Genomic DNA, 26,151 nt, shown 5'->3' on the forward strand with positions numbered 1-26,151 from the left:
GGAAAAAGAGACGAAGAATATGTTTAAAAAAATACCTACCTAGCGAACATCACGAGCACGAAACGGAAGAGCGCAGTACAAATGCGAATGAAAATCCGGACTCTAGGTATTGCGTGCCACATGCCCCCCGGGCGTGCTATGCCCACAAAGGCGGAGATGCACACCACCTATGCGGGGCTGAGCCGGGCAAGAATAGAAACACAAGAGCACATGGCAAAAAGGCGACCGGCATGCATGCGGACGAACTGGTTTGGCGTCGTGCTGTTGCTGCAGCGGCCAGCGGAAACTAAGAAAAGGCCCATCTGACACCCCGGGAGTGGGGAACTCTGGTGTGGCGGAGGTTGCCGCACGCCGTCAAATGCTGGACTCTACCGGTGCTGTAACAGAACCGGGAATCGGAGCTAGCAAAGGAAAATAGAAAGAAGAATCTGCGAAATGTGCATCCCCGGCAGATGAATCCCGGCACGACTGGAACTTTTGCTTGTGTGTGGTACAAACGGGTCGATGGCACGATGTTTTGGCGTTTCAGGTCTAGCACTTTGCAGTTGGATGCTGGAACAACTAGTTTCTAAGGAGAGAAAAGGTTGTGTGGAGTACCTTTCGATCGTATTGTCTTAGAGTCGGTTAAGGAACATAGAACTATTTAAAGCATATGGTTTGAAGCCATGAGCAACCTGTTAAAATTAAAATCCCCCAAATGATCTATGAGATTTTGAGAACAAATGATAAATAACAAGATAAACTGATAGATCACTGTAAGAAACTCAGTATTAGGTCGTAGAAACCTTTAGAACTAAGTGTTTGTTTCACTACCACATTATCCATAGTTACAGATTATTAATTTTCTTTTTTCTCTCCTTCTCTTGTTTTAGGCCGCATCGGCTCCACGCCGGACAAGGGCGTCCCCGATATGACCTGCATATCGGATATCGACGAGAACGGTATCAACCGGAATCTGAAAGTGCGCTACGAGCGGGACCAGATTTACGTATCCTTTTCCAAAATCCAACACTCTGGGCTCTAATATTCTACCTTCTACAGCCATCAATCATATCACCTAATCTGGATTAGATAGAACAAGATGGTGTTGCTATTACTGCTGCTTCGCTGCTGCTGGGTCCTTCTGTGAATCACCTTTTGCCGGCAGAGAGCAAGATCTCGGATGCCTTGTGAGCGATCGCTGTTGCCACTCGCGTTCGTTCCGCGTGCTTTCGAAAGGCGGTGAAGTAATTCCTCACAACATTCTTCTCCGGTTCGAAAAAGCCCTTCGCCGGTACCAGCCAGTGAAGCCGAAATGCAATGTCGGACACTCACAGACACTACCCTGTTCGTAGTTCAGGAGATGAGCTCGACTAAGGCACACGGATATACCCGGGGAGCCGGCGCGGACTCTCCGTGTGGAAGGTGGAGGACGTCTGTACCGTGGTGTAATAAATATAAAACACATTTTACGCATCTTTGGCTGCGGTTGTCGGTCACGGTTTAGTTTTCCGTCAAGTTGTTCCCCTGCCTCTTTCGTTACATGATATCCATCTTCGGTGGCGTGTAAAACGCTCCGCCGCCGGTTTTGGGCGCAATGTGTAGTTCTTGCCGCAGTTCTACGGTGTAGTGGCCAGGCGGGCGAATGTATTTACTTTCCATTTTTATTCTTTCCCCCCCCCCATCATCGTTGGACCATCAAATTCCTTGAGAAGCAATTTCAATTTTCCTCCTCCATTTGTTTGCCTTTTGATACCCCGTCGGTCGCAGGGAAAGATTCTGCAACTGCTGTGGTCGGGTGAGTCATCGTACGAGAATTTACTGCTCCGGCTTAAGGGTTGTATTTTACGAATGGCTTTCCCCAGAAATCGGTATAATTTTCTCTAGAGCCTCACCGGACTTTGAGTCGCCGAAGATCGTTTCATTCATGCCTCTCTTGCATCGATCGTTAACTCACGAGTATAATCATAGGCAAGATCAACACTCTCAAAGCTCAAGCGCAAACCCCCGCTCCCGCTCAATCAATATTTATTGTGCACCTTCGTCTTGCGGTGATCCCGGCATCACGACGACCTCCGTCGATGAATCACACATCGCGGAGTGTTGCGTGATTCAGCGGACTTCGCATAGTTCAGGGTTTTCTTTTTTCTCTCCCTCTTTGAATCTCCAATGGAAATGAAGTTCCGGCAACATCGAGCCACCGGGGGACAAAACCTTGGATACCGTTAGCAGCGGGCTTGGATGCGGTCCGCCATTGTGGGGAATTCCGCAGCATCATCTCGCCCCGGCATTCGCTGATAAGGCGAACCGATGCAGTTTCGTTTTATAGCGGTGAACATCGGTGACTCATCGGATGCATTCCCCGAAAGTAGCGTGAGATAATTCTTCAGTTGGTTTACTGCTTCGCACCGTAAAACACCCGCATTTACACCCACCACCGTTCCTTGAGGACACACGTGTGCCGCGGTTGATAACACAAAAATTGGGGGCTCACGCTAAACAATAACCAACCCACCGCGCCGCCCACCTACCACCCGGCTCGGCTAATGTGTCCAATAAAGCAGCGCCAACGCCCGCCACTTAAATCGACCGTGGCCCACGCGCCACTAATTTACACCCCCCGAAAACATAAGACCACACAACCATTCCCTGCCCGGAATATGGTTTATGCTCCGGGCTTTTGCCCTGTTCAAGTAAGTTGATGGCAATGCAACGCACGTCCCACATATCACAGACATTTTTTTTTAATTTTCAACGGGTTGCGGCCGGTGGGTGGGAGGTTGCATGACAAATGTGGAGATATGGCCCGCATTTTTCCGCGCTTTTAAAATCCCGTTTTTGTCCGGTTCGGACGCGGCGTGGGCTGGTGCGGGCCAGGGGAATTGTTAATCGATCTTAAGTAGTATACCAACAATTCGATCGGTCCGTTGATCATGTAAATGGGAAAGTTACAAATGATCTGATAAAGTCGACCTCGAACGATCTCGATTACGATCTGTTCATGGTGGTGTCATGAGTCTAGTTTGGCTCAATTAAAAGAAAAACGGTTATTAAGCTTCTAGACCCCATTTTCCTTTGTTTAACCCATGCTACACGCAAGTGTTCGCATTGACTTTTCCTCTAAAGCCCAAAAAACACTTTGGTTTGTATTTTTATCTCGGTAGGAGTTTGCTTCCCCACGTGCCACGACTTAATTTATTCCAAGGACCGAACGAAAGAAAAGAGCTATCTCCATTATCGGAAAGCAGTATCAATCTATTTTCCTCCCTTTGACAGCGACACATTGTTGGCCGCGGTGACAAATTAGTTTCCTTCGGCATAGCATTCCATCGCCTTCGGAGAGCGGCTTCGTTACTTGGCGGCCCGTGAATCGTTTCTTTCTTTCTTTCGACTTGTCACGAACAAGCATACCAAACATGGTAACAGATTTCGGGTACATTGCATTTTCCTCCCCCTCGGGACGCGCCGCCGCACTCGCAAACAAATGAAGCAACAGCAGCAGCAGCGGGAAAACTTGCAGCAACACCAGGCAAATGGTTCTCTCCGTTACGTAGTTTTTTGTTTCTTTTCATTTCGTTACTTCTTTGAAGCCCGCCTTCGGGGACGGATCAAAATAGTTGAACGGCTTTAGTTTTTCCTTAACCGAAGATTTTTCCCACACCACAACACAGACCTACACCGGATCGATTCTGATCGCCGTCAACCCGTACAAAGAGATCGACTGCTACACTCAGGTAAGTGCCACCGATCGGTAGGATTAAAACCCGTGGTCTCCACTTCCTTCGTTCCGCGCGATCCCGATCGGTTCTGCGACATACGGATGGAGGCGAAAAATGCGATCGATGGAAAAAGGGCCAACATTGGCGGCGGGGAAAAGACCAGTGGGTTGGTCGGTTGGTTCTTGTGGGGAAAATGGAGGACCATTAAAGCAAAGTGATTTATATTTCAGTGGCAATAAATTTGTATCTCTCAAGAGAAACCAGAGCTGGAGGGGAAGCTGGAGGAAAGAAGCTATGGATTCGGGAGGGGGAGGGGGAGGTTTTCGTCAGCTGAAGTCTGTCGGCTCTCGTCGTGAACGCGCCTGCGATGGTCACGGAATTTCCCAAGCACTCGACGGTGGGCTGTTTTGTGTTGTTCTGTATTATGCAACATTTCCTGTCGTGTTTGTGTTTTTCTTTCTCCTTCTTTTCTTCTCTGTTCAGAGGCCAATGGATGCTGCAACTCGTGGCGCACCATATGCTAGGGCCTGGCGTGAAAACAGGGACTGGCCCCTCGGGATACAGCGTGCCCGGTCGGGTAGCCGACGGGGTCGCCTTGAGGGGTCGTTTCTCGCGAGTGCAACGATCAAGATCATAAACGATGATTGTTATGAGCGTGGCGAAGACACGAGACACTGCCGCAGCTTCTTAGCTTCGGACGTCCAGAGCATCATTTCACTCGAGACACGGCGGCAGTACGGATTTAGAGAAGTCACATAAAGCAGCCAGCCCCGGTTGCCCGGTGGCGCATAAAACCCTCCCCCAAAGGTACCGGACGGAGGAGACTGTTTTACGACCGTTGCCGACTGATTTGGTGACGGTTACGGCGGCGTCCACCCGTAACGACCGGGACTGGGCCATGCGATGCTGAACTGGCTGGCCACCCTTAAAAGGTCTTTGAACTGCTCCAACACTGACCTCTGGCCTCGGGATCGTGGGGAAACTTCCCGTACGGACGGCGAATTGCAATCGCCAACCGGTGGGATGTGTGTTCTCTGTTCGCGGGAATGATTTGCCGAATTTTTCGCCGATGACAGAGCGTGAAAGGCCACAGACCATGTTCACGTTATCGTAAGATCAGAACATTTTAATTTCCGGAGAAATATTGTTACCCGAAATTTTCCCATTCCCACTTAATTTCTTTACAAACAAGAATTTCCCTTCAGAACTGCGTATGAAAATGGTTCGCAAAACTACAAAGAACAGCCGAAAAGAACGCCGAACACAAACACCGCGGACCGAAAAGAGGCTTCAAAGACGTGACATAATCTCTTAATACACCTCTTCCCGTGTCGGAGCGATACTTGAGCGGTTTCGGTGAATTAAGTTCATCGTTCACTTTTATGATCTTCATCCACGGGAGAGCCTATAAAAAGAACACAAGGGTGGAAAACCAATGCACCCGCTGTGGTGTCCGTATGGCAGCGCTCGCGATTAATGCTCTGGACTAGAGTTGTGTAAATCGGATTCAGATTCATGAATCTGAATGAATCTCTGCCTTATAAGGGATTCATGAATCTTTCGCCGCGAGATTCATGAATCCCAAAGACACACCAAATGATGTAAAGTCACCAACCAAAAGTCGGTTGAGGGACCACCTTTTTTTTTTTTTTTTGGTCTCATTGTCCACGCCTATGACAGAATCGGGGAGATTCATGACAGAACCATGAAAGATTCATGAAGATTCATTAAGGTTTCGAAAAATTCATTAAGCTTTGAATATTCGAATCCGCCAAGATTCATGAATCCATCTGAATGAATCTTAGGTAAAAGATTCATATGAATGAATCTCGCCAAAAGATTCATTAAGCACAACACTACTCTGGACCGTTTCAAATTTCACATTATGCTGATGATCGCCTTCCAGAGCCGGGCTGAGAATATTACATTGGCATTAGCAACTGCTGACTTACATCCGTGCGCTAGAAGAAATGCTTCACGAAAGGAACGCGCGTGTTCTCGTGTCCACACCCGCCGTCGCCGCCGCAGTTGCATCTGCTTTTGATGTTCTAATGATAGATGCACCGGGAAAGAGTTCAACCGAACATACGGGTCTGGAAAAACTCCATTAATACACACAACAACACGCCTACGTAAACAGAAGCGCGTCCGGGCCATTCGACGGTCGCCGCTTTTTCGGGGCTTAGATTTTCACTTTTACCGACCCGCCCACAAGGGGAAGATGCGGTGTGGTGCACTGGAGCGGGTTCGACCCGACAACAACCCACTTCCCGCGCGAGTGAGAGCCCGAGACCGCGGGATGAAGAGATTAATCAGTTGTGCCGTTTTCCCGGCTTAGAAGGAGCTTCATGTGTTTTTCTTTATTTTTCCTCCTTTTTTGGGGAGTTCCCTCCCATTCCCCCCTCCAATCGGGGGTCGGCGGTTGATCGGGGTTGGTTTTTTGCTCTCCATTATTTCGGTGTGTGTGTGTGTTTGCTCCTCTCGGTGTGCTGTGTCTACTAGCAACGCATCTGCTTTTCGGTGACCCAGATTCGACGCGGCTGGAGCTCCACGGTGGAGAGCCGGCCGGGTTCCACCCGTGACCAGAAAGTGGAAATACCACCGATGACCGAAGGCAAGGCTTCTCGTGCGGCGGGCGGCAAAGGTTTAGTGCTGCGCCGCTTGTGCGCGAACCGAACCACGAAAAGCGTCACAAACTATCTGGTGCATGAACGACGGGGCCACGAAGGGGGTGCCAAAAGGCAAGATGCACTGCCGAAAATGCGCCCGGTAGTAGAAGTACTGGTTTCTTGCCAGGGTCGAGTCGAGAGGGGAAGGACTTGCTGTACGTTAGGGTAACCATCAATTGCGTAAATCAATTTGTTTTTAATCGAACACCTCAATCACAGCTCTTTGTAGGTTAGTCTCCGAGAGAGAGAGGGACGGCGTTTGATGAATTATGAACCCTTCTGTCTTGAACTCGTGCCTCCCGTACGCTCGAACCCGTCTTTCGAGTTTGTTTTCGTTACCCTTTTTTTTTGTTTGTGAAATCCGGATCGAATCTCCCCCCTCGAAACCCAATCGATCAGATGACGCGCATATACAACGAAGAAGGCAATCCCCGAAATGTGGATATATAACCCGTTCCGGATACACGGACGACTCACGGTATCATCTGGTTTCTCACCTTCACGTCTTGTTCTTTCACATCTTTCCACTTCTTATCTTTACATTTCTTCATTCCAACTTCAACGGGTTGTGCGCCATCGGAACATCACTCCGTCGGAAGCGCTATCGCCGGCGCGCGCGTTCGTAATTGAGCAAAACAGGCACGCTTTCGTGCCTCGTCGAGAGGGAGCGACCGACACCGTTATCGGAAGCCGCCTGCCTTTGCCTGCCTCATTAATGTAGTTATTAGAGATTGTAAGGCTCCTTTTAAAGTACGTTTATCGATACGGACGACAGGACCATCGGGGCCATGCTCTGTGTTTTGGATGTTTGGTTTAAAAGGGGGTTGCGAAAATTTCGGTTGAACTATTCCACATCGCGTTCGTCCCGCCGCGCCGGGTCGATCACTCCCCGGGACCCTGGTCCCTCGCCCGAATGCCGGATTTCGGTTGGAAGTGAAATTTTCCGCACCGCCAGCTCAACGCACCGGAATCTTTGAAGCAAAAAGATGAAGATGCCATAAACCCGGGGTGGCAGCACCCGGGCACGTTATGTTTCCCGAATGCTTCCCAATGGTCGGTCGGGCCGATTCCCCAAGGGTGAAGTCTGCCTAAGTGGGACAGCTGGTCAAACTTTTCGTTTTCAACGGATTTTACTTTCCTCGAAATCTTAGCGACGCCAAGTGGGCATCTTCTCTCCGAAACACGGTGAAATAATTTACAGTTCCTGTTTGACGCTAGAAAGTTGTTCGAAATTTCGTTGTAAGTTGTTTTGCTTGTTGTGCCGGTGACAAATGGTTATTTAAATGTTTCATATTTTATGAACTCATCGAATATGCAGCACGGTATAATTTATACAATCCCTTTGATGTCTGCAATCAGAGAACCTTGATAGAGAGAGAGAGAGAGACGGATTGTGTTGGGTGTTGGAAAATTCTTTAACATCCCAATGGTACAATTTAAACAAACACACCAACCGAAAGTAACTTGTTACACTGTGCTTTCCAAGCTATCAAACACACCTGTTGACACGAGCGATCGCAGCCCGAATTATCCAACGCTAATTGCACCCTTCGAACCCTTTTTCCCACGGAAAGCGCGGCCCCAAAGGAAATCGTTAACCATTGGCCTCTCGAAGAAGGGTTCTTTATTTATTCGTCGTTAATTTATCCTTCGCAATCTAATGCTTGGTTGATTGCCATTGAAAAGAAAAATCACCCACCCACAACCCACCTACCGCGCGTTGTCGATGATGATAGGGAGCGGGCGTGCATGCTGTGTCGTTGTTCTGAAGTCTTTAATTACCGGTTTGGATAGAAGTACGGAACAGCAGCCGCTGGAAAAAGGCACTTTTTTCACAAGGTTTCGGTCCGAGGGATGGAAGCAGAATTTCCCACGCTGGCCGATAAATATGCAAGCGAGGCTGCCGCTACAACGATGCAATTATGCATGATTGACATATTCGAGCGCGGCACAGGAAGAGGTGACATTAGCGCACTTTTGCGTGCGAGGTGCGTTGATCCGCTTTGCGTTAATTGCGGTAAACGGTTTGCATAATATCTTTCGCGCGTACAATCGTTTATCACTTTGAAGTGTTTTTAGAATATGATTGTTGATTTTATAAAGCAGATATTCTTAACCAGTTTGCTTTAGAAGAATATTATGCCACTGTTTAGAACTGCAAAGAAGTTTAGTTCTTCTATAGTTCTAAACAAGTCTCTAGTTTCCATCCTTTAACCCTGTGGCGGATTTTATTCTCATTGGGAGCCCCAAGCGGTAAAATGAACGGGAATACCATAAAAATAATAAATATGTGTGTCGTTTACATGCTTTTCAACAACATCAATGATAGCTTTTAATTTTATCCTACAATCAATAATTTTATTTTGCCGACTGCTCGCAGTTTAATTTTATCTAACAATTCTTGTTCAACAAATTGAGTAGAAAAATTATATCATTTTACTTCACAGCAGCGTTTTCAAATGGATGGCAACATCTATCAGGATATGTCAAAAATTGTCGCATTGCCCGATATCAGTTTGATGAAACTGTGTAAATTTTTCAACCCATTATTTTAGTCCTATGCTTGTTATATTACAAAATCTTGTTGTTTTAACGTAAATACTTGCTTGTATCTAGTTGATTACTTATATAACATTTTTCTTCTGTTACTCTTCAACTCTCTGATTATATACCGGACCATCCTTTCGTTATTTCGTTCTTAGTATTATTTTTTATAGGATTCAGTAAAATTGCTCATTATTGTAAGACTTACCCCGTTCCAATTTATCCATTAAAGAAGACTGATGAATTCTATGGAATATTTGGTTAAGTATAAATCCTACGAACCCTTGGAGGTTCGGAGGGCCCTTGTGAGCTTGGGGCCCCGGCGGCCGCTCTGTCCGCGCCCCGTTAAATCTGCCACTACCTTGACCCCCGTTCCTCTTGAGGTTAAATGAACATTCCATGTTCAGAGATGATTCCGATTATTATGAATTCGCACTTATGTTTCCTTGTTTCAAATGCTTTGTGACACGCATAAATTAATCTGAATCTTTATTTCCACAACCTAATCGAAAGTTCGTGACCCGCCGCGACTCGGTTAAACAGCCGAGATTCACGTCAAACAGAGAGTCAATCGTACCCACAAATCATAACAATTAAGGACGTTTGCACGACACGATGTCCAAACACTTCATGCTAATGACGACGCGCATCATTTGCGGTCAGCGATGGACATAAATTAGCACTGGTGCCGAGAGTGATTCCTTGCACGACGCCGCCCGGTCCTGCGTTATGATTGTCCTCCCAATCGCGAACCACACACGGCTTTAGCCTTGTCGCACACATCAAGTGGTGCCTGTTGTTTCGCTGGCGCGTTAATTGCTTGGTGGCCGGGGCGCGCTCAGCAACGGCCAAGAAGTCCTCCACTAAATTGGCAAGAGCGCGCGGGTACTACTGCTCAATAAAGCTTTATTGCCGGAGATGAGCCGGACAATTGTGCGTGCGTGAGTGAGTGTGTGTGTTTCCTGGCGGAGATTGCAGGGAGAAAGCGAGGTGGCACTTCCACCCCGTGCGCCATGGCAAACGTTCAGATGTCCCTGGTCCCTGGTAAGTGGGTTTGTGTTTGTGGAACGTCGTTGACGGCGCTTCCGTTCGGGTTGACTATTGTCTAACCGCCGGCCGCCTTATTGGCTGGTGGCTGGTCTTGATATTTATATTGCTTGCTATTTTTTCCACCTCCATACCGTAAACGTAACACACCATACAATCATAACCGATCGTATCCGGATTGCGCCACCCGAACGTCTTCTTCCCGGGAACGGAAGTGTCGGTCCCTCTTGTGGTCCGAACGCCTTAGGTTTAGCATTCACGACACGTTTGGCATCGTAGAACAACGGGTTTCTTATTGATATTCGAACGGTTTCGTTGCGTTCGGTGCTGGCCACGCTCGCGCCTCCAAATAATGTACCCCGTGCAAGACATTCCAAAAGTATCCAGAGATTATGTCCCTCGTCGCGATCGTCGGAAATTATTTATTCTATTCCAACTATTAAAACATTCTGGAAGCGTGCCGGGAACGATAGAAAATATATCTTTCGGCGAGTATAAGTAATGGTGAATTCCTTCTAGGAGCAGCTAGAGAAATGTCCCTTTTTTTCACCAGTTAAGCTCTTTCTTGTAAGCCACTTTATCGAATCGATTCTGCAAAACGAATCCTCGAAGAAGCTAGCCGAGGTCGGACCGGGTTTATATACTTCATCCTCTTATCATCAGCTTGAAACCATAAATCATTTCGTCGTCACTTTTTCTACGACCGGAAGTTTTTCAATTCTTCTGATGGCTTACGTAAGACGCGGCTTTTCCAGATTACCTAAGGATATAGCTTATCCGGATAGTCGAAGGTAGTACGATTTTTATAATGAACTTGAATTATGTCTCCATCAACAGATTATTAAATGGTGTGTGTGTTTTTTATTGATGCATTAAGCGCACAAAGTACCGATCGGTTGTGCGCAAATTAATTTAAAACCATGTACCTCATGGTCGTCCACAGAACGCGTGTGTGTGGAAGGGTTTCGAAATAGAAATTCCATGTTGCCTCGAACACATCGTCCGCTGATGGATGATGGATGGAAAGCGATGTTTTTCGAGCATTTGGGGAAGAAAAACAAACCCAGTCCGTTGGGTGGCAGTGACGCGTGCGCCACTTGCTTGAAATCTCACTAATCAATCTACCCGCAAAACATGCCCCCGCATCCCAGCAGCGGAAAGCATAAATGCGCATTCAATTGGTGCTGAAGTGAAGTGCTGGAATTTGCAAACCCACCCCCGGCGTGTGACGTCTCTCGCTGCTCCCGATGATGGGAAGCGATGGCACAGTAAAACTTTTTCTTTCACTGCCTTACAGCTAAGAGAGCAACAAAAATGGGATGTGCGCGCCAATGTGCCAAATAAAATACAATTATCATTGCCGATTGCGCAGTGATACCATCGGTTGGTTGGTCTTGGCCGTGAATGTAGCCGCTCCGAGAAACTCAACTCGAGACGCAACACACCTTCGCGCCTGGGGTGAAATCCGGGCGGTTTCATTAGGCTCAACTATAGATAATGAACTATGCAAGGGGTTACTCGTACAACAACCAACCGGGTAGATCCGGACCGGACGAACTTTGGGAAGTTTCCTTCCTTTGTGTATCAGACCGAAGGTCCGAAACATGTGTGGGAACTTGGTGCAGGTAGAAACAGATAATTCTGGTTGGTTCTTCAAGCAAACCATACAAAGACACACGGAATCATAAACATATTTTGGAAAAAGGTCCATGTTTACCACATGGAAAGTTCGTCAAGACAGTACATATTCTTAGGCGTTTTCCGACTCTCTCTCTCGTCGAACCACGAACGGTTGAAGGCTCACCGTTTCCTCCTTCGCATGCTAATTGTGGGAATTTCAGGACTATCGAAGCGTATCACAAACCCACACACATTTACCGTGTTTCCTCTTCGGCGTTTCCCGCGACTTGTGGCACACACCGTCGCCCCAAGTCTCTTCGTCGCAGCTTTGAAAGATTTTTATGATCGTTATCGGTTGCGGCTGGTCGACGCCGGCGAAGAAGATACTTGCCGGACCATGGTGGCAACCAAACCCTCGGTTTGATGAACTTCTCCCCCCTCTCTTTATACAAACGTTTCTTCCATATCTCCTTAGCTGTAGATGATGCGTTTTTCTACCTGCTGGTAGGATTTTTAAAAATTTAAATTTTAAATTATTATCCATCCAGTGTTTTAGTGCACGTAAGCACCATGTTTGACGGAAGCGAAACAGTGTGAACTTTTCATTTCAACATCTGCGTGAAACAATCGTGTAAAGCAAATGGAAAAAAAGTTTCCAGGGGTTTTCGTTCGGTTTGGAAAATTCCCACCCAAATGTGTATCATTTGGAAGGGAAGTGTTATTAACTGCTTTTTGCGGCGCTTTTAAATTCCCATTTGAAAACCCTACGCCGGTCAAAAACGTTAGATTCGCTGCTTTGTTTTCGGACCAGGAGCGGTCGGTTACAAATCTGTGTCCAACAATTTTCCCGAGAGTTAGTGACACAGTGTGCCCTTCTTCTGGTTTTGTATAATTTTCACATTTAACGTCTCCGATACAAAGTACAGAAAATACAATGTCCGCCGCAACACCTACGCCGGGACGGAGCAAAAGTAATCGAGGTCAAATTGTCCTCATTACGTGCCATATCACGCCGAGAACCTCTACCCGGTGCCAGCCCAAGCCCATCTTCAGATTGTTAATATCCTTTCGTGCACGGTGCATTTACCTGGTGTCGGTTTGCTTCCGGCTGCTTCCAAATGAGATTGCTTCCTTCGTTGAGCGGCTGTTGCGCAATAAGGAGGAGGGTGAAGGTGGCAGGTGTGTGGGTGTGTGGCAGGATAGCGCTTTCCTTCACTCGTCGATGTAGGTCAGCCTTATGCATTAACGCCCTCGACAGCGAAGCTTGTAGCAGCTCCCTCGTTGACCTACTAGTTTTCCTGCCGTTTGCCAACATCCCAGAGAGGTGGCAAAGCGCATGTACGTGTATCTCATTGCGTGAAGCGCAGAACTCAACGGCGAAAGGATTTGTCTCGGAAAATAAAGAAAGAATGTTGCAAACAGGAATGTTCTACAGCAGTGTGAAGTGGAGCGATTATGCATGATGTGTGACGAGCGCTAATGGCCACTAAAATGATTCCCTTTTGCTTGTACTTTCTCCCTCCCATCTCCTGCAGGAGTATGTCGCCCGATATCACGGCCAGAAGCTGGGCCTTCTGGAGCCGCACGTCTTTGCTATGGCCGAGGCGGCCTACCGGAACATCCGCGACAACAACACCAACCAATCGTGCGTCATATCCGGCGAGTCGGGCGCGGGTAAGACGGAAACGACCAAGTTCATCCTGCAGTACCTCTGCTCGGTGACGTGCGACGTGTCGACCTGGGTCCAGCAGCAGATCCTCGAGGCCAACACGATCCTGGAGGCGTTCGGGAACGCGAAAACGATCCGTAACGACAACAGCTCCCGGTTCGGCAAGTTCATGCAGGTGTGCTTCGACTCGAAGCTCTGCATCAAGGGGTGCATCATCCAGGACTATCTGCTGGAGCAGTCGCGCATCACCTTCCAGAGTCCGGGCGAGCGGAACTACCACGTCCTGTACCAGCTGGTGGCGGAGGGAAAGACAAACAAGGAGCTGGCGACGGCGCTCCATCTGCGGGACGCGTCGTTCTATCGGTATCTGAACGCCAGCGGGTGCGCGGAAACCGGCGATCAGTCGGCGCTGGAGATTGCGACCGAATCGAAGCGCTTCGAGGCGCTCCGGCTGGCGTTCAATGTGCTGCAAATCTCTCAACCGTTGATCGATGGAATTTTCCGCGTGCTAAGTGCCATCATGTGGCTAGGCAATCTGAACTTTGCCGATGTCGACGGTGAACGGTGTCAGCTTGCGCCGGGGGATGATGAAATTGTGCGCATCGTGGCGCAGCTGCTCGGGTTGCAGGAGGCGGACCTGGAGCAGGTACTGCTGAAGCGGCAGATAAACGTACGGGGAAACATCACCGAGATCCCGCTGAAGCTGCAGGAGGCGGGCGAGAATCGGCACGCCATGGCGAAAGCACTCTACTCGAGGACGTTCGCGTGGTTGATCAGTCACATCAACACGTGCATCAACCCGGGCCAGGATGCGTCCCGGTTTCTGGGCGTGCTCGATATCTTTGGGTTCGAGAATTTTAACACAAACTCGTTCGAGCAGCTGTGCATTAACTATACCAACGAGAAGCTGCATAAGTTCTTCAACCACTATGTGTTCGCGTTGGAGCAAGAAATTGTAAGTGTAATTTTTCCCTTGGGTGTATGTTGCAACTCATTAACAATCTTGTTTCCCAATCGTAGTACCGCCAAGAGGAAATCAAGTTCTCCCACATTCAGTTCACCGACAACACGCTGTGCTTGGAGCTGATCGAAAAGCCGCCACGCTGCATTCTGAAGCTACTGACGGAACAGTGCCATATGCCGAAGGGGTCCGACACGGCGTACCTTACGAACCTGCACGGCGAGTTTGAGTCGCACGGCAGCTACGTGAAGGGCCAGGACCGGCGCCACTGGGAGTCGGAGTTTGGCATCCGGCACTACGCGGGCTGCGTGAGCTACACCGTGAAGGGCTTCGTGGACAAAAACCGGGACGTGCAGCAGGACGTGCTGTTCGATCACATGAGCCGCAGCGCGAACACGTTCGTGCAGGAGATTGCGTCGTTTCAGGACCTGCTGTCCATCCAGCACGTCCAGTCGGCCCCGTCGGCCACCAGTACCGTGTCGCGCGGCACCTCGAAGGGCAAGCTGACGGTCAGCGACACCTTCCGGCAGCAGCTGCAGGCGTTGGTGGATGTGCTGCAAAGCACCAACCCATGGTACGTGCGGTGCATCAAGCCAAACGCCGAGAAGCTACCGAACGACTACGACGATCAGCTGGTACTCGATCAGCTCCGCTACCTCGGGATGCTCGATATCATCCGCATCCGGCGCGAGGGATTCCCGGTGCACCTGACGTTCGACGATTTCGTGCAAAAGTATCAATGCCTCACGAAGCGCTTCCGTAACATGTCCAGCCAGGACCAGGCGTTGGCTGTCATACACGAGCTGAACGTCCCACCGACCGAGTGGCAGATGGGGCGCACTAAGGTATTCCTGCGCAGTGTGGTACACGAACCGCTGGAGGATGCCCGCAAGCAGGTGATCAACACGAAGGCACTGGTCATCCAGCGCAACTGGAAGCGGTTCAGCCAGCAGCGCCAGTATCATCGGATTCGCTCGGCCACCCTTAAGATACAGCACGCGTACAAGGGCTGGAAGCTTCGGATCGAGTTCCTCAAGAAGCGCCGGGCCGCCATCGTCATCCAGAGCCACCTGCGGGGTGTGTTTGCGCGCGAGGTTGCGACTGCACTGCGCGAAATGCGCCGCGTCGACGAGGAAATGCGCAAACGGGAACGGCTGGAGGCGGAAAGAAAGGAACGGGAAGCGGCACAAGCGGAAGCCGACCGGAAGGCGCTGGAGGAAAGCGAAAGGTCTGTTCTTGGGCGCTGGTCAATGGGCCGTGTCCTTTTTCATCCTTATAGCGTGTGCCTGTGTGTGTGTGACCGTGAAGGAGAGAATGTAGTTAATCTATGGAGTGGATCTTGTAGAATTTATTTAAATCTTTTATATAAGTTAAAATTTTTAAGTAGTTATTTACTAAGGGCATGATTCCAAGGGGTCAGTTACCAGCAAAATGGTCGCTGTAGGCATGGGTATAAAGATTCAAACGTGTGCAGTTCATTCCGTTTAAAAATTCACGACGTAAAACTCTTTCCGTTCACATGCAATTATTTGAGGTGAATGAATTGCACAGCCCTTATCGACTCCATAGGACTCTTTTGATCTTCTCTAGATTAATGCTTAACTTCTGGGAATGCCGGTATACCTACATTTTTTTTTCTCTTTACTATCGATCTTTTTTCTCTCTTTTTGTGCATCCCCCTCGTTGTGAACCAAAAACCTCACAGCTTTGCCAATCTTACCTTGGTGATCCTTTTGATTTCCCTGTCCATCGTAACTACCGCCGTTGTGGGTTAATTACTACCGGGCAAGCCTGCCCGGCTTCCGCCCGATTTCCTTCCGCTTCATACCTCGTAGTGTAATGCCTAGGACCCTGAACCCTATCCTGCAAGTGCGTTTAACTCTGCGAATCTAACTCACAGCAACAGAAACCAACAAATCCCTGTTTTGATTTCTATATATCGTATATAAGCATGCTAAAAAGTAGTACCGGACCTGGTCACAAAATCGGGTGAGTGAGCTGCCTGTCAGCTCTTAACAACACACGGTGTATCTGTTTGTATGTTTGTTTAACTTCATTGTGATCGTTCGTGTATGTCTTTTTGTCCTCTTTGTTCCTCCTCCGTATTTGCTGGCTTGATAGAGACAAGTTGATAGATTGCACGAAAATAATAGAAATTAGTTAACAAAACATTCCAACTAGTGTATCGTTCTCGATGACGAGATATTAGCCGGCCTCGTTGCAGCACCAACTAATACCGGCACACTTTCCTTCCTCCAGGGTTGCGCAAGAAGAGATACTCGCTTTGTCGCATATGGCCGAGCAGATAAACTCGAAACTGCACTCACAACAGCAACAGCATGCTAGCAATAATAACAGCCGGCTTTCGCAAGCAGCGCACCAGCACCACCAGCAACAGCAGCAGCAACAAGGCCAGGGTGTGGGGACCGATGGCCGGGGTCACCCGACGGCCGGTGGTGCCAACGGTGGTTCCAAACAGCAGGGGGGCAGCCTGCAGAGCAACGACTCCGTTGATCTGGACAATTTGTTTGCTTTCCTCAGCGAGGTACAGCCGAACGGTGCAAACTCGAACGCGATCATCGACGAGATTGGGGAGAAGATGGACAACCTGGTAGAGGATCTGGACGTCGAGCTGGAATCGGTTATACAGCAGGAAATCGAAGGGTTGACGAGCGAGCGGAACAACAATGTGTCCACCGGGAACAATGTTGCTCCGGTAAAGGGAATCGGAGGTGCGATGATGAACGGCATCAACGGGAACGCTTCCATCAGTAACAATCTTAACAACAACAATAATCCCAACAAGCCAACAACGCCGAAGCCGATGGGAGGGTTAGTGGGAACTCAATTTATTAGGATTCCGTTCTTTGTTTTACTGATTGTATACCCTTGTTTTTAAATTGACAGAACTCCTTCGCTTCCGGAACCAACGATGCCACCGCCACCACCACCGGTAGAAAACAATAATCACACGGTTCCACCAACACAACAGCATCATCCTGCCACACTCCACCACATAAGACGTCACGAGGAGCCCATCTATGAGGCGGTTATTCATCTAAAGGAGCTTCCACCACCGCCACCAGATGCACACGAGAAAGTGCCACCGATTCCGCAGCATCATCCGCAACAGCTACCACCACCTGCCACGATTGTTCCACAAAATCACCACTCGGTCATCGGTCCTCCGCCACCACCGGTGCATGCCCACGCCCAGCCGCAGCAACCTGCACCACCACCGCATGCCCATCAACCGGTGGGCGGCGGTCTCCATGGACCGAGCGAACCTCCTCAGCCACCACCGCACGCACACGCGGCACCAAGCCACGCGTACGTGCACCTGGAGAACGGATCCACCGGGCACAAGCTGCGCCCGAAGAGTCCGGCCGTAATACGGTCCGCCAGTCCGATTCAGCGTACCGGTTCCGGTGGCCCGATGAGTCCTTCCTCGCCCAAGCATAGCCGCCCGAGCTCGAGAGCATCATCGACGGGCGGTGGGCATCCGTTTGCCGAGCGGGAACAGCGGCGCAAGTACCGGGTGGAAAAGAAACTGCAGGAAATGCAGCAGCTCGACATTACCGAGCGCGAGAAGGAACTCCTGCGGGATGACGTGTACTACGACATACTGGAGTTTGCCGAAAGCTACTATAACACGCACGAACGATCGCCCGAGGGCACAATAATGGCGACGCTTACCCGCAAGGGTCGCAAATCGGTCGACATGGTGCCCAAGTACGAGATGATTACGTACTACCGCGGTACCACCATCCCTTCGTCGCACATACACATGTACGATCCGGAGAATGTGACGATCGCGTGTAACATCTTCCGCGACCTGTGCAAGTACATCCGGGGCGAGCTGAACAGCGAACGGGAGCTGCAGGTGATCCAGTTCATCATCGGGCAGGGCATCGAGCGGGAGGAGCTGCGGGACGAAATCTTCGTGCAGTGCATGCGCCAAGCAACCAATAACCCGAGCGTGGACTGGACCGATCGCGTCTGGCTGTTGCTCTGCCTCACGATCGTAGCGTTCCAGCCGAGCAAGCTCCTGTTCCGGTACTTTGTGAGCTTTCTGAAGAAAAATCTCGAATCGCTGGAAGGAAAGCTACGCCAGTACGTGCAATGGTGTTTGGACAATTGCAAGAACACCAAAGTGCGCTGCCGTCAGTATCCACCGTCGAGCGTGGAAGTTGCCGTAAGTGACTAAAGGCTCTGTGTGTTACAATCCCCCGTTCTTACATTCCGTTGTTTCTCTCTCCCCCCTTGGTTTGTAGGCAATGCGCCGCCTCGGTACGATCGTGTGCCGATTCTTTTTCCTCGACGGGCGAACCAAAGCCATCGATGTGCACCCGACCGATACAGCGAGCGATGCGGTGGCCAAGTTGGCCGAAAAGCTCGGCCTCTGTAACATCGAAGGATGGGCAATCTATCAATCGCGACCGGACGGAGAAGAGCACGTGAAATCGCACGACTATCTGTACGACATTATAGCCGCCTGGGAAGCGTAAGTGTTGTCGGTTTCATGAGTTATGTTGTTTTGTTGTGCTGGTTGTTTTTTGCTGTGTGACTTGGGACGGATTAGTAGACGGATGATGATTAGTGACGCTGACTCGTTCAACGTATCGCATACTAACAGAAGGATATTGACCAATTCCCGGACTTCCTATACCCATACGTTCATATGAAAGACGAAATTCACCTTGTTCGGTACAGCGTTGTCGCAATGCGTTTTCAATTAGACTGTTAACAAAAAATGCTTTAAAAATTTATTATATTTTTGAACAAATAGTTGCATAACCGGATCTGGTTCTGTCAAGAAAAATGTACTTCTGGATCTAACAGAATTTTTGTTACTTCTGAACTGAGTAAAATCATACTCAATGGTTGCTATGATTTTACTCCATCGCCTCATCAACTGATCCTTTTTAGTTTCATTCTCGTATCGCGATTTTACACTTATTACAACGCATATTTTTGATAATTATTTCAATATGACCCACATATATTACAGTAAGTGTAAAATAGTATAGAGCTAACATTTCAAAAACTAAGCATAAATTCATCACCTTAAAGGCTTCATATTATGCAAAAGTGACTGTACAAATTATGGAACTCCCATTGATTGGAGTAAACCGATGGTTCGACCATCGTAATGTAAATACAAATAGTGTTGCATCATCAGCAGCGGGCTTGTAATTTCAGAAACCATCATCATAGATAGAGTAACATCCTCAATGGAGGTCCATTTTCCGCGCGTGCGTTTATCGTTTGCTGTTGGGCTGGTGTTTGCAGAAATGGTAACTGGGAACCGAAGGAAAGCGTGGTGTACATAAATGCAAACCTCAACCGTTGCTCCCCACCCAGCGCATTGCAATAATATGTACCCTCTGGAAAACTTCTTTCTCTCGATTCTTTCCGGCACACGCACATCAAAACCCAAAACACTAACTGCAGCGGACGCGACCGGGACTGTCGGTTGACGAACATAGTGAAAAAAGTGAACCGACGTGCGTATCGAATCGTGCTCTACCTCAAACTTCCCGAGGAACTGCTGAGCACGAAACTGCCCAAGTACTACACCACCTGAGCTGTTGTGACCGAGAGACACGATGACACGACGACACTCGGGAATCATTTGACAAACCAACATTTTATCGACTACCGGAAGAAAGCTTACTTTTTGTACGAACCCTCCCACCGAATATTGGTTCTTTCTAGGCCCCTAGTGGTGGGCGGCAGGAGATGATAATGGTTTTTGAACGGTGTTTTGTATTCTTCTCTCCTAACGCATGTTTTCACAGCAAGCAGACGAAGATTCATGCTTCCGGCTCGACGTTGCGCAAAAACGCGACCACCCTGGGCTCGGGTGAGAATCGGTTCGTGTTCAAGAAGCGACTGTTCAAGAGCACGCGGGAACTGTCGCAGGACCCCGTTGAGGTCAACATGCTGTACGCACAGGCCGTGTATAGCGTGGTGAAGGTGAGCTGGTGATCTTTCTCCCGACGGTTGAGTGGACGGTTTTTTAAATTTTATGTTTTGTTCCCCCTAGTGCGATGATTTCCCCGTTTCGGAGAAGGTAGCCCTGCAGCTGGCCGGGCTGCAGGCACAGGTTGCCCTAGGCGACCCGTCGAACCAGCCGAAGCCGGAGTACTATTCGGACGTGCCGAGCTACCTGCCGGAGCGCATCTCGAAAACCCGCGAAGAACAGTTCTGGGTACCGATACTGGCCCAAGCTCATCGACAGTACGGTTCGGGACGGACGGAGCTGACGGCGAAGGTCCTGTACCTGTCGTGTGTCATGCAGTATCCGCTGTACGGCACGACGATGTTCTCCGTGTCCTACCGTGGCTATTGGAGCTATGGAAACAGTCTTATTCTCGGTGTCAACTGTGAGGGTATCATACTGATCAAGCCGGACGACAAGTTCGTCCTGTACGAGTTCCGCTACGCCGAGGTAGAGTCGATCATGCTCGATCCGAGCGACAGTTTCATCACGATCAGTCTGAACCGGCATACGGCCACGAGCACGACGAGCGCGGCCGACCAGCAGCGGTGCTTCGTGTTCGAGACGGCCCAGAAGAACGAGATCGGCTCGCTGATCGTATCGTACTATCCGGCCCTATCGAACTGGATCACCGAGAACGAGGTGCCGGCGAAGAAGAGCAAGGGCATCACGAACGAGGATCGGGTGCGATTGCACCACAATCTGGTCGTCTGCCGGCGCCATCTCGTCGACGCGGAGTTGTTGCGCAAACCGCAAGACCCCAGCGGTGGCTTCCTGCGCAATACACTGCGCCGTCTGTCGAAGCATCGGCTGGAGAAGCTCCGGGCAGAGCACGGTAGTCCGGTGCACGATCACGGCGAAACGTACAAGGGCTTCCCGCATGCCTACTGGGCGTTTAGCCGGCAGGCACTGCCTCAAAGCCTGAGCAAGCTGCCCGATCAAGAGGAGCAAGCGATGCTGCAGGTATTCAATTCCATACTCACGTACGCGGGACTCGGTCAGAATGGTAAGTACTGTTGGGTGGAAGGGGTGTTTGTTCTTTAAGTTTTCTACTTGTTTCTGACCTTTTCAAATTCGTTTGGTATTGTATCGCTAAGCTTGATATGCGAGTCGGTCATTTCAACGAGTCATCACTGATTACATTTTATCCCTAAACATACCTACCGATCTCTAAGCAGTGCTCGAACTGTGGTTTTAAAACATTATACAATTTTAATGGTTTTTAAAATTAATTTCAAAAACAATTTAAAATATCAAAAATAAAGAGATCAGCCGACGAACCAGTAGTCGATCGATATCGAATCGATTCCCCCCTAAACGATGTTTAAAGCGTATTTTATAGGGGTCCCGTAGAATTTTTACGCTTAAGGCTAAAAATGTGTAAACCATGCGCATATGTGCAAACCAAGACGTTGAGGTGCATATAGACATGCTTACTTCATCGAGCTTGTTTTAAGATAGCGATTAATTGTCGTTCAAAACAGTGCCTTAATCATTTCCCCATATCGTTTTGCTCCCACACACCTTTCACCATCCACCTGAACCTCGACATCGTTCAGGAGAAACGGTACAGCGCGCCGAAGACGAACACATCACGCTCATCCAGTCGATCATGGATCGGTGCATGCGCAAGGAGTCGCTCCTGAACGAACTGTACCTCCAGCTGATCAAGCAAACGACCGACCATCCCGATCCCAACTCCCGCGTCAACCTGCGCCACTGGGCACTGCTTTCGCTAGCGTGTAGCGTCATCCTGCCACCGCAGAAGGTGGTGCGCAAGTATCTGCTCGGCCATCTGAAGCGTTGCGCTAGCGACTTCATCACCGAGGAGGGCAAGTACGCTCGCTTCGCCGAGAAGTGTTTCTTCAAAACGCAGGGCACCCGGCGCCGCCAGTGGCCACCGTCGCGCGAGGAAATCATCTGCACGATCAACCGGCGGCCGATCTACGCCCGGTTCCACTTCATGGACGGCCAGTACCATTCGGTCGAGTTCCACCCAAGCTCGACCTCTCGAGAGGTGATGGAAATCGTCAAGAAGAAGATTGGTCTACAGGAAAATGCACTGGGTACGTGTTGTTTGTTTTGTTTGTTTGTTTGTTTGAGCTTAACAAGTACAATATCTCTTAACATCGCTTTCTTGTTGTGTGGTCACTAATTACCGTTTGGGTGATCTGTTATTTTTCTTTTCCCTTGTTTTTTGGGGGGGCTCGCTTGTTGCGCTTGTTTTGCCTCACGTGGTCCGGATAGGATACGCAATTTACGAAGTGCTCGGTGCCTCGGAGCGAAGCTTACTGCCGGACGAAAAGGTCGCGGACGTTATGTCCAAGTGGGAAAAGTATCGCACCGCGGCCGCCCAAGCGGTGCAGCAGAATCAGAGCTCGAACTTACAGCCCGCCTGCCGCCGGCAGCATCATCTGTTTCTCTTCAAGAAGCATCTGTTCTGCGATCAGTACATGAACCTGGACGACCCGGTCGAAAAGGAGCTGCTCTATCACCAGGTGCTACACGGTTTGCGTACCGAACGTTTTCCCATCACCGAAATGGAGGCTGTAAGTATCCACCTACTCAAACCATAATGTGTGTCCCGATCATGTTTTTCATCATTCCTTCTCCCTCTCGGTAGATTATGTTAACTGCTCTACAAGGACAACTTGAGCTGGGCGACTGTTCGGACGTGGTGCAGGACTACCGTCCGATTGCGGCCCACTGCCTCCCGCCCCGCTTCGTACCGAACATTCCGCGGGACAGTGTGGCGATGCACCATCAGAGTCTGCGCGGCACCACGGCGGCCGAGGCGAAGAAATCCTTCCTGAATCTCATCCAAAGCTGGCCCCTGCACAAGGCCACCATCTTCGACGTGATGCAGTCGTTCACGTCCAACTGGCCCCGCATGCTCTGGCTGGCGGTCGACCAGAAGGGTCTCCATCTGCTCGAGCATCGGTCCCGCAATACGCTCTGCACGTACGACTACCAGTCGATACTGTCCTTTTCGCCCAACATGAACTGTCTTATGATCATCACCGGATCGGACAAGAAGCAATCGAAGGTTATCCTAACGACGGCACAGGTAGGGAGATAAAGAAAACAAGACAAATCTTTTATTTCACTCCGCAAATTTAACCATTTTGTGTGTTTCTTTTATAGGCGTTCCAAATAGCGAACCTTATCCGCGAGTACATGGAGGTGCTTCAGAGGCAGCAAACGCACGTGGCGGACGATACGCAAAAGGAGAACCAATCGGCCGGTGCTAACCTTCCGCCGGGCGCTAGAGCGGAGCACGCGCCACCGCAAGTTCCTCCGCACAATCAGCCCCTTCCGCCACCTCATCAGCATCTTCCGCAGGCACAACAGCAACAACCAGGTGCTGCTGCTGCTGCTGGTGGTGGCGCTGGTACTACGGACCTACGGAAGGGAGGACAGCGTCCACCGTCGATGCTGCTTCGGCAATCGAGTGCAGCACTTGTGGCACCACAACCGAGCTAGATGCGAGAGGGCATGAGGGCAAAATCAAATCAGCGGAAATGTTAATCAAAATAATGCGATTATTGAATTAGAAAGAGTGGCCAAGAGGAATCGAGCAGCAGTAAAACAGTTCTCCTTTACTAGTCAAAAAGGTATCATCTCTTCTGTCCTAGATCGTCTTATAGTTTCAGCGTGCGAGCGGTTCACGTTTTCCTTTCGTCAACCGATAGATGATCTCAACGCCATATGTGCAAGCGGTTGGTGCAGTACAGGGGGAATGTATTATTGGATAAGGAAAATGTATCCATTAGCACACGAATCGCTAATCGGTAGATTTTTTTTTTTGCATGTTTTTTTTGACAACATTCACACGCTACTACGAGTTGTTGAAACAGGTTGTCCATCACCACAGATGTCCATATCGGGAGGTGCCTCATTATAACCGCAACCGCTTTGAATAATTAGTACCAAAAACAAACGATATAGATATATACAAACCCCAAGCAGTTGCTTATATTGTTACAGCTACGTTTAAAAGCGCGTTCCATTGGAAACGCCAAATGGTAGGAAATGTATGCTTCGTGCTCTCGTTGTACGATTAGATCTCGTTTCGATGCGAATCCTTTCGGGTTTTTTCTTCCTACGAACTTTTTTTTTACCACAAGCAGAAGCACACGAGAAAAGAACCATATACCAAAACCAAACCCCAGGGGTGCAGTTATTTAACCGTTCAGCCACTGCCCATCGCCGGTTAAAGTATAATAATCGCGACCGTAAAATATCGCGTCCAATTTTCGATTCTCTTCTATTCCCCCTCTCCTCTCTATAGCGCTGTAAGTCCTAACGATAGTTGTGAATATGTACGGTTTTGTGATTTTAGACTTATAGCATTATTGTGTAGCATTATTTCTTTCGCACTTACTATTTGTTGGATGGGGGCGTTTCGTTTTTCAAACGCGTTTCGACGCGATGCGAGAAAGGAAAAGCGTACCAGCAAAACTACGGGACTCAGGCCATTATTTACAATTGTGTTCGTCTTTTTAAAAAAAAACGCCTTTCACACTCTTCGAAGTGCTTTTTCTCGCCTATTTTTCCCCCTCACATAAGCTAGGAATCTTGCCTATCCGGAACCCTAGGCACGATTTTAATGCGTAAGAGATTAGTTTTAAACTTTTATAGATTTATTAGGCCAAACAAAAAAAAACAAACAAACGCATCTATATATTATAAAACCTCTATTTGCCAACGTTGTACAAAACAAACTGGACTCAACTTGTTTGGAATAATCTCGTAAATTCTTTGCCGATGTGTGTGCTGCGTCTTTTAAACAACTTTTGAGTGGACAAACAAAGTTTTACTATTTACGGTAATGTAATTTGAATCTTTTTTCTAAAATAATCTCAGATTGATTTTGAAGAAAAATGTGTATTGTGTTCGAAAGCCAACACGGTTCTGCTGTCTGCGTTTTTCAATGCCATTTCCGGAAGAACTAACCCTTTTCCCCTTTTCAATGCCTGTAAAAGTAGCTAAGGTAAATTGTACAAACAACAAATAATAACATGAGGAAAACCCAGAACGTAGTATAAAGAAAACACAGAGATACGAATGGTGGAAGGAAATGTTATTGATAAATTGGATTTTCGTAGTATGGAATACACAACACGCTCTAAATAAACTAATAGCAAGCCTATCAAACAAGTACGACGAAATAATTGAACAAGGGGTGGGAACCACCCACCCTATCTTAAGCATAACCATCCACTTGCTTATGAGTTAGAGTAAATCAAAATAATGAAAAGCCAAAAATATATACGAGAGTGTATTATGTTTGCTCTTAAGTTTGAACAACAAGAAGCAAGTGGCGCATGAAGGTACGTTTCTGAGCGATGTTTTAAAGGGCGTAATGTAATTGAATCAACGTGCAAAGATGTGAGAAGTGCAATTTTTACACACGTGGCAAGGAAATTGATACTGGGTGATTTTTAACACGGTGAAGAATGGCGATCATGGGAAGAGAATAATTAATTTAATTTCTAGTCAGCTTTACGACTGATTTTCTGTGTTCTGTTCGTCCGGCTAAATTGCGTTTCATTTCCTGAGTAAAACAAATAATAAGAGAATTCTGATGCGATAGTTTACGTAGAATGTTGTTGGTAGAACAAAAGAGAGGGTAATTTTAGATCAGCATGTCGTATATGGCATTTCTTTTTAGAGTGAACTAACACACCGGAAAAGGCTATAATGTATTATTTCTATTCCGTTCTTGTGGCACGTGTCTGATGAAATTGCCTCAGCTACTGCAAGATTCATCACGATTGAAAACGTTGGGAAACATTAGAGAAACCATTATCAACTAGAACTGATTGCAATTCGCGTGAAAACCAAAATGTTATTCATTGATGAGGTAAGCAAGTATGCAAACGGTATATAGTGTGCAACATGCTAGGTACACAACCAACTTACACTAATTCTTACAC

The 26,151-nt window shown here is 48.5% G+C and overlaps 2 protein-coding genes across 2 annotated transcripts in view; both read left to right on the plus strand.

Annotated features, from left to right (window-relative positions):
• Positions 1-23,695, plus strand: part of LOC131284358 (unconventional myosin heavy chain 6) — a 37,919-nt gene extending 14,224 nt beyond the window's left edge. Inside the window, exons 2-14 of the mRNA XM_058313212.1 lie at positions 873-988; positions 3,651-3,713; positions 13,114-14,202; positions 14,268-15,436; positions 16,468-17,040; positions 17,116-18,403; positions 18,483-18,712; positions 20,010-20,187; positions 20,258-21,218; positions 21,772-22,278; positions 22,460-22,761; positions 22,836-23,279; positions 23,357-23,695. Of these exons, the coding sequence (XP_058169195.1) occupies positions 873-988; positions 3,651-3,713; positions 13,114-14,202; positions 14,268-15,436; positions 16,468-17,040; positions 17,116-18,403; positions 18,483-18,712; positions 20,010-20,187; positions 20,258-21,218; positions 21,772-22,278; positions 22,460-22,761; positions 22,836-23,279; positions 23,357-23,695 (7,259 nt within the window). The remainder of the gene's footprint in view (positions 1-872; positions 989-3,650; positions 3,714-13,113; positions 14,203-14,267; positions 15,437-16,467; positions 17,041-17,115; positions 18,404-18,482; positions 18,713-20,009; positions 20,188-20,257; positions 21,219-21,771; positions 22,279-22,459; positions 22,762-22,835; positions 23,280-23,356) is intronic.
• The window catches only part of LOC131286984 (NADH dehydrogenase [ubiquinone] 1 alpha subcomplex subunit 6), a 115,593-nt gene that overhangs the window by 88,429 nt on the left and 1,013 nt on the right, over positions 1-26,151 (plus strand). The gene's annotated exons all lie outside the window — the stretch shown is intronic.

The sequence above is a fragment of the Anopheles ziemanni genome, chromosome 3 (genome assembly GCF_943734765.1).
Source record: "Anopheles ziemanni chromosome 3, idAnoZiCoDA_A2_x.2, whole genome shotgun sequence".
NCBI lineage: Eukaryota > Metazoa > Arthropoda > Insecta > Diptera > Culicidae > Anopheles > Anopheles ziemanni.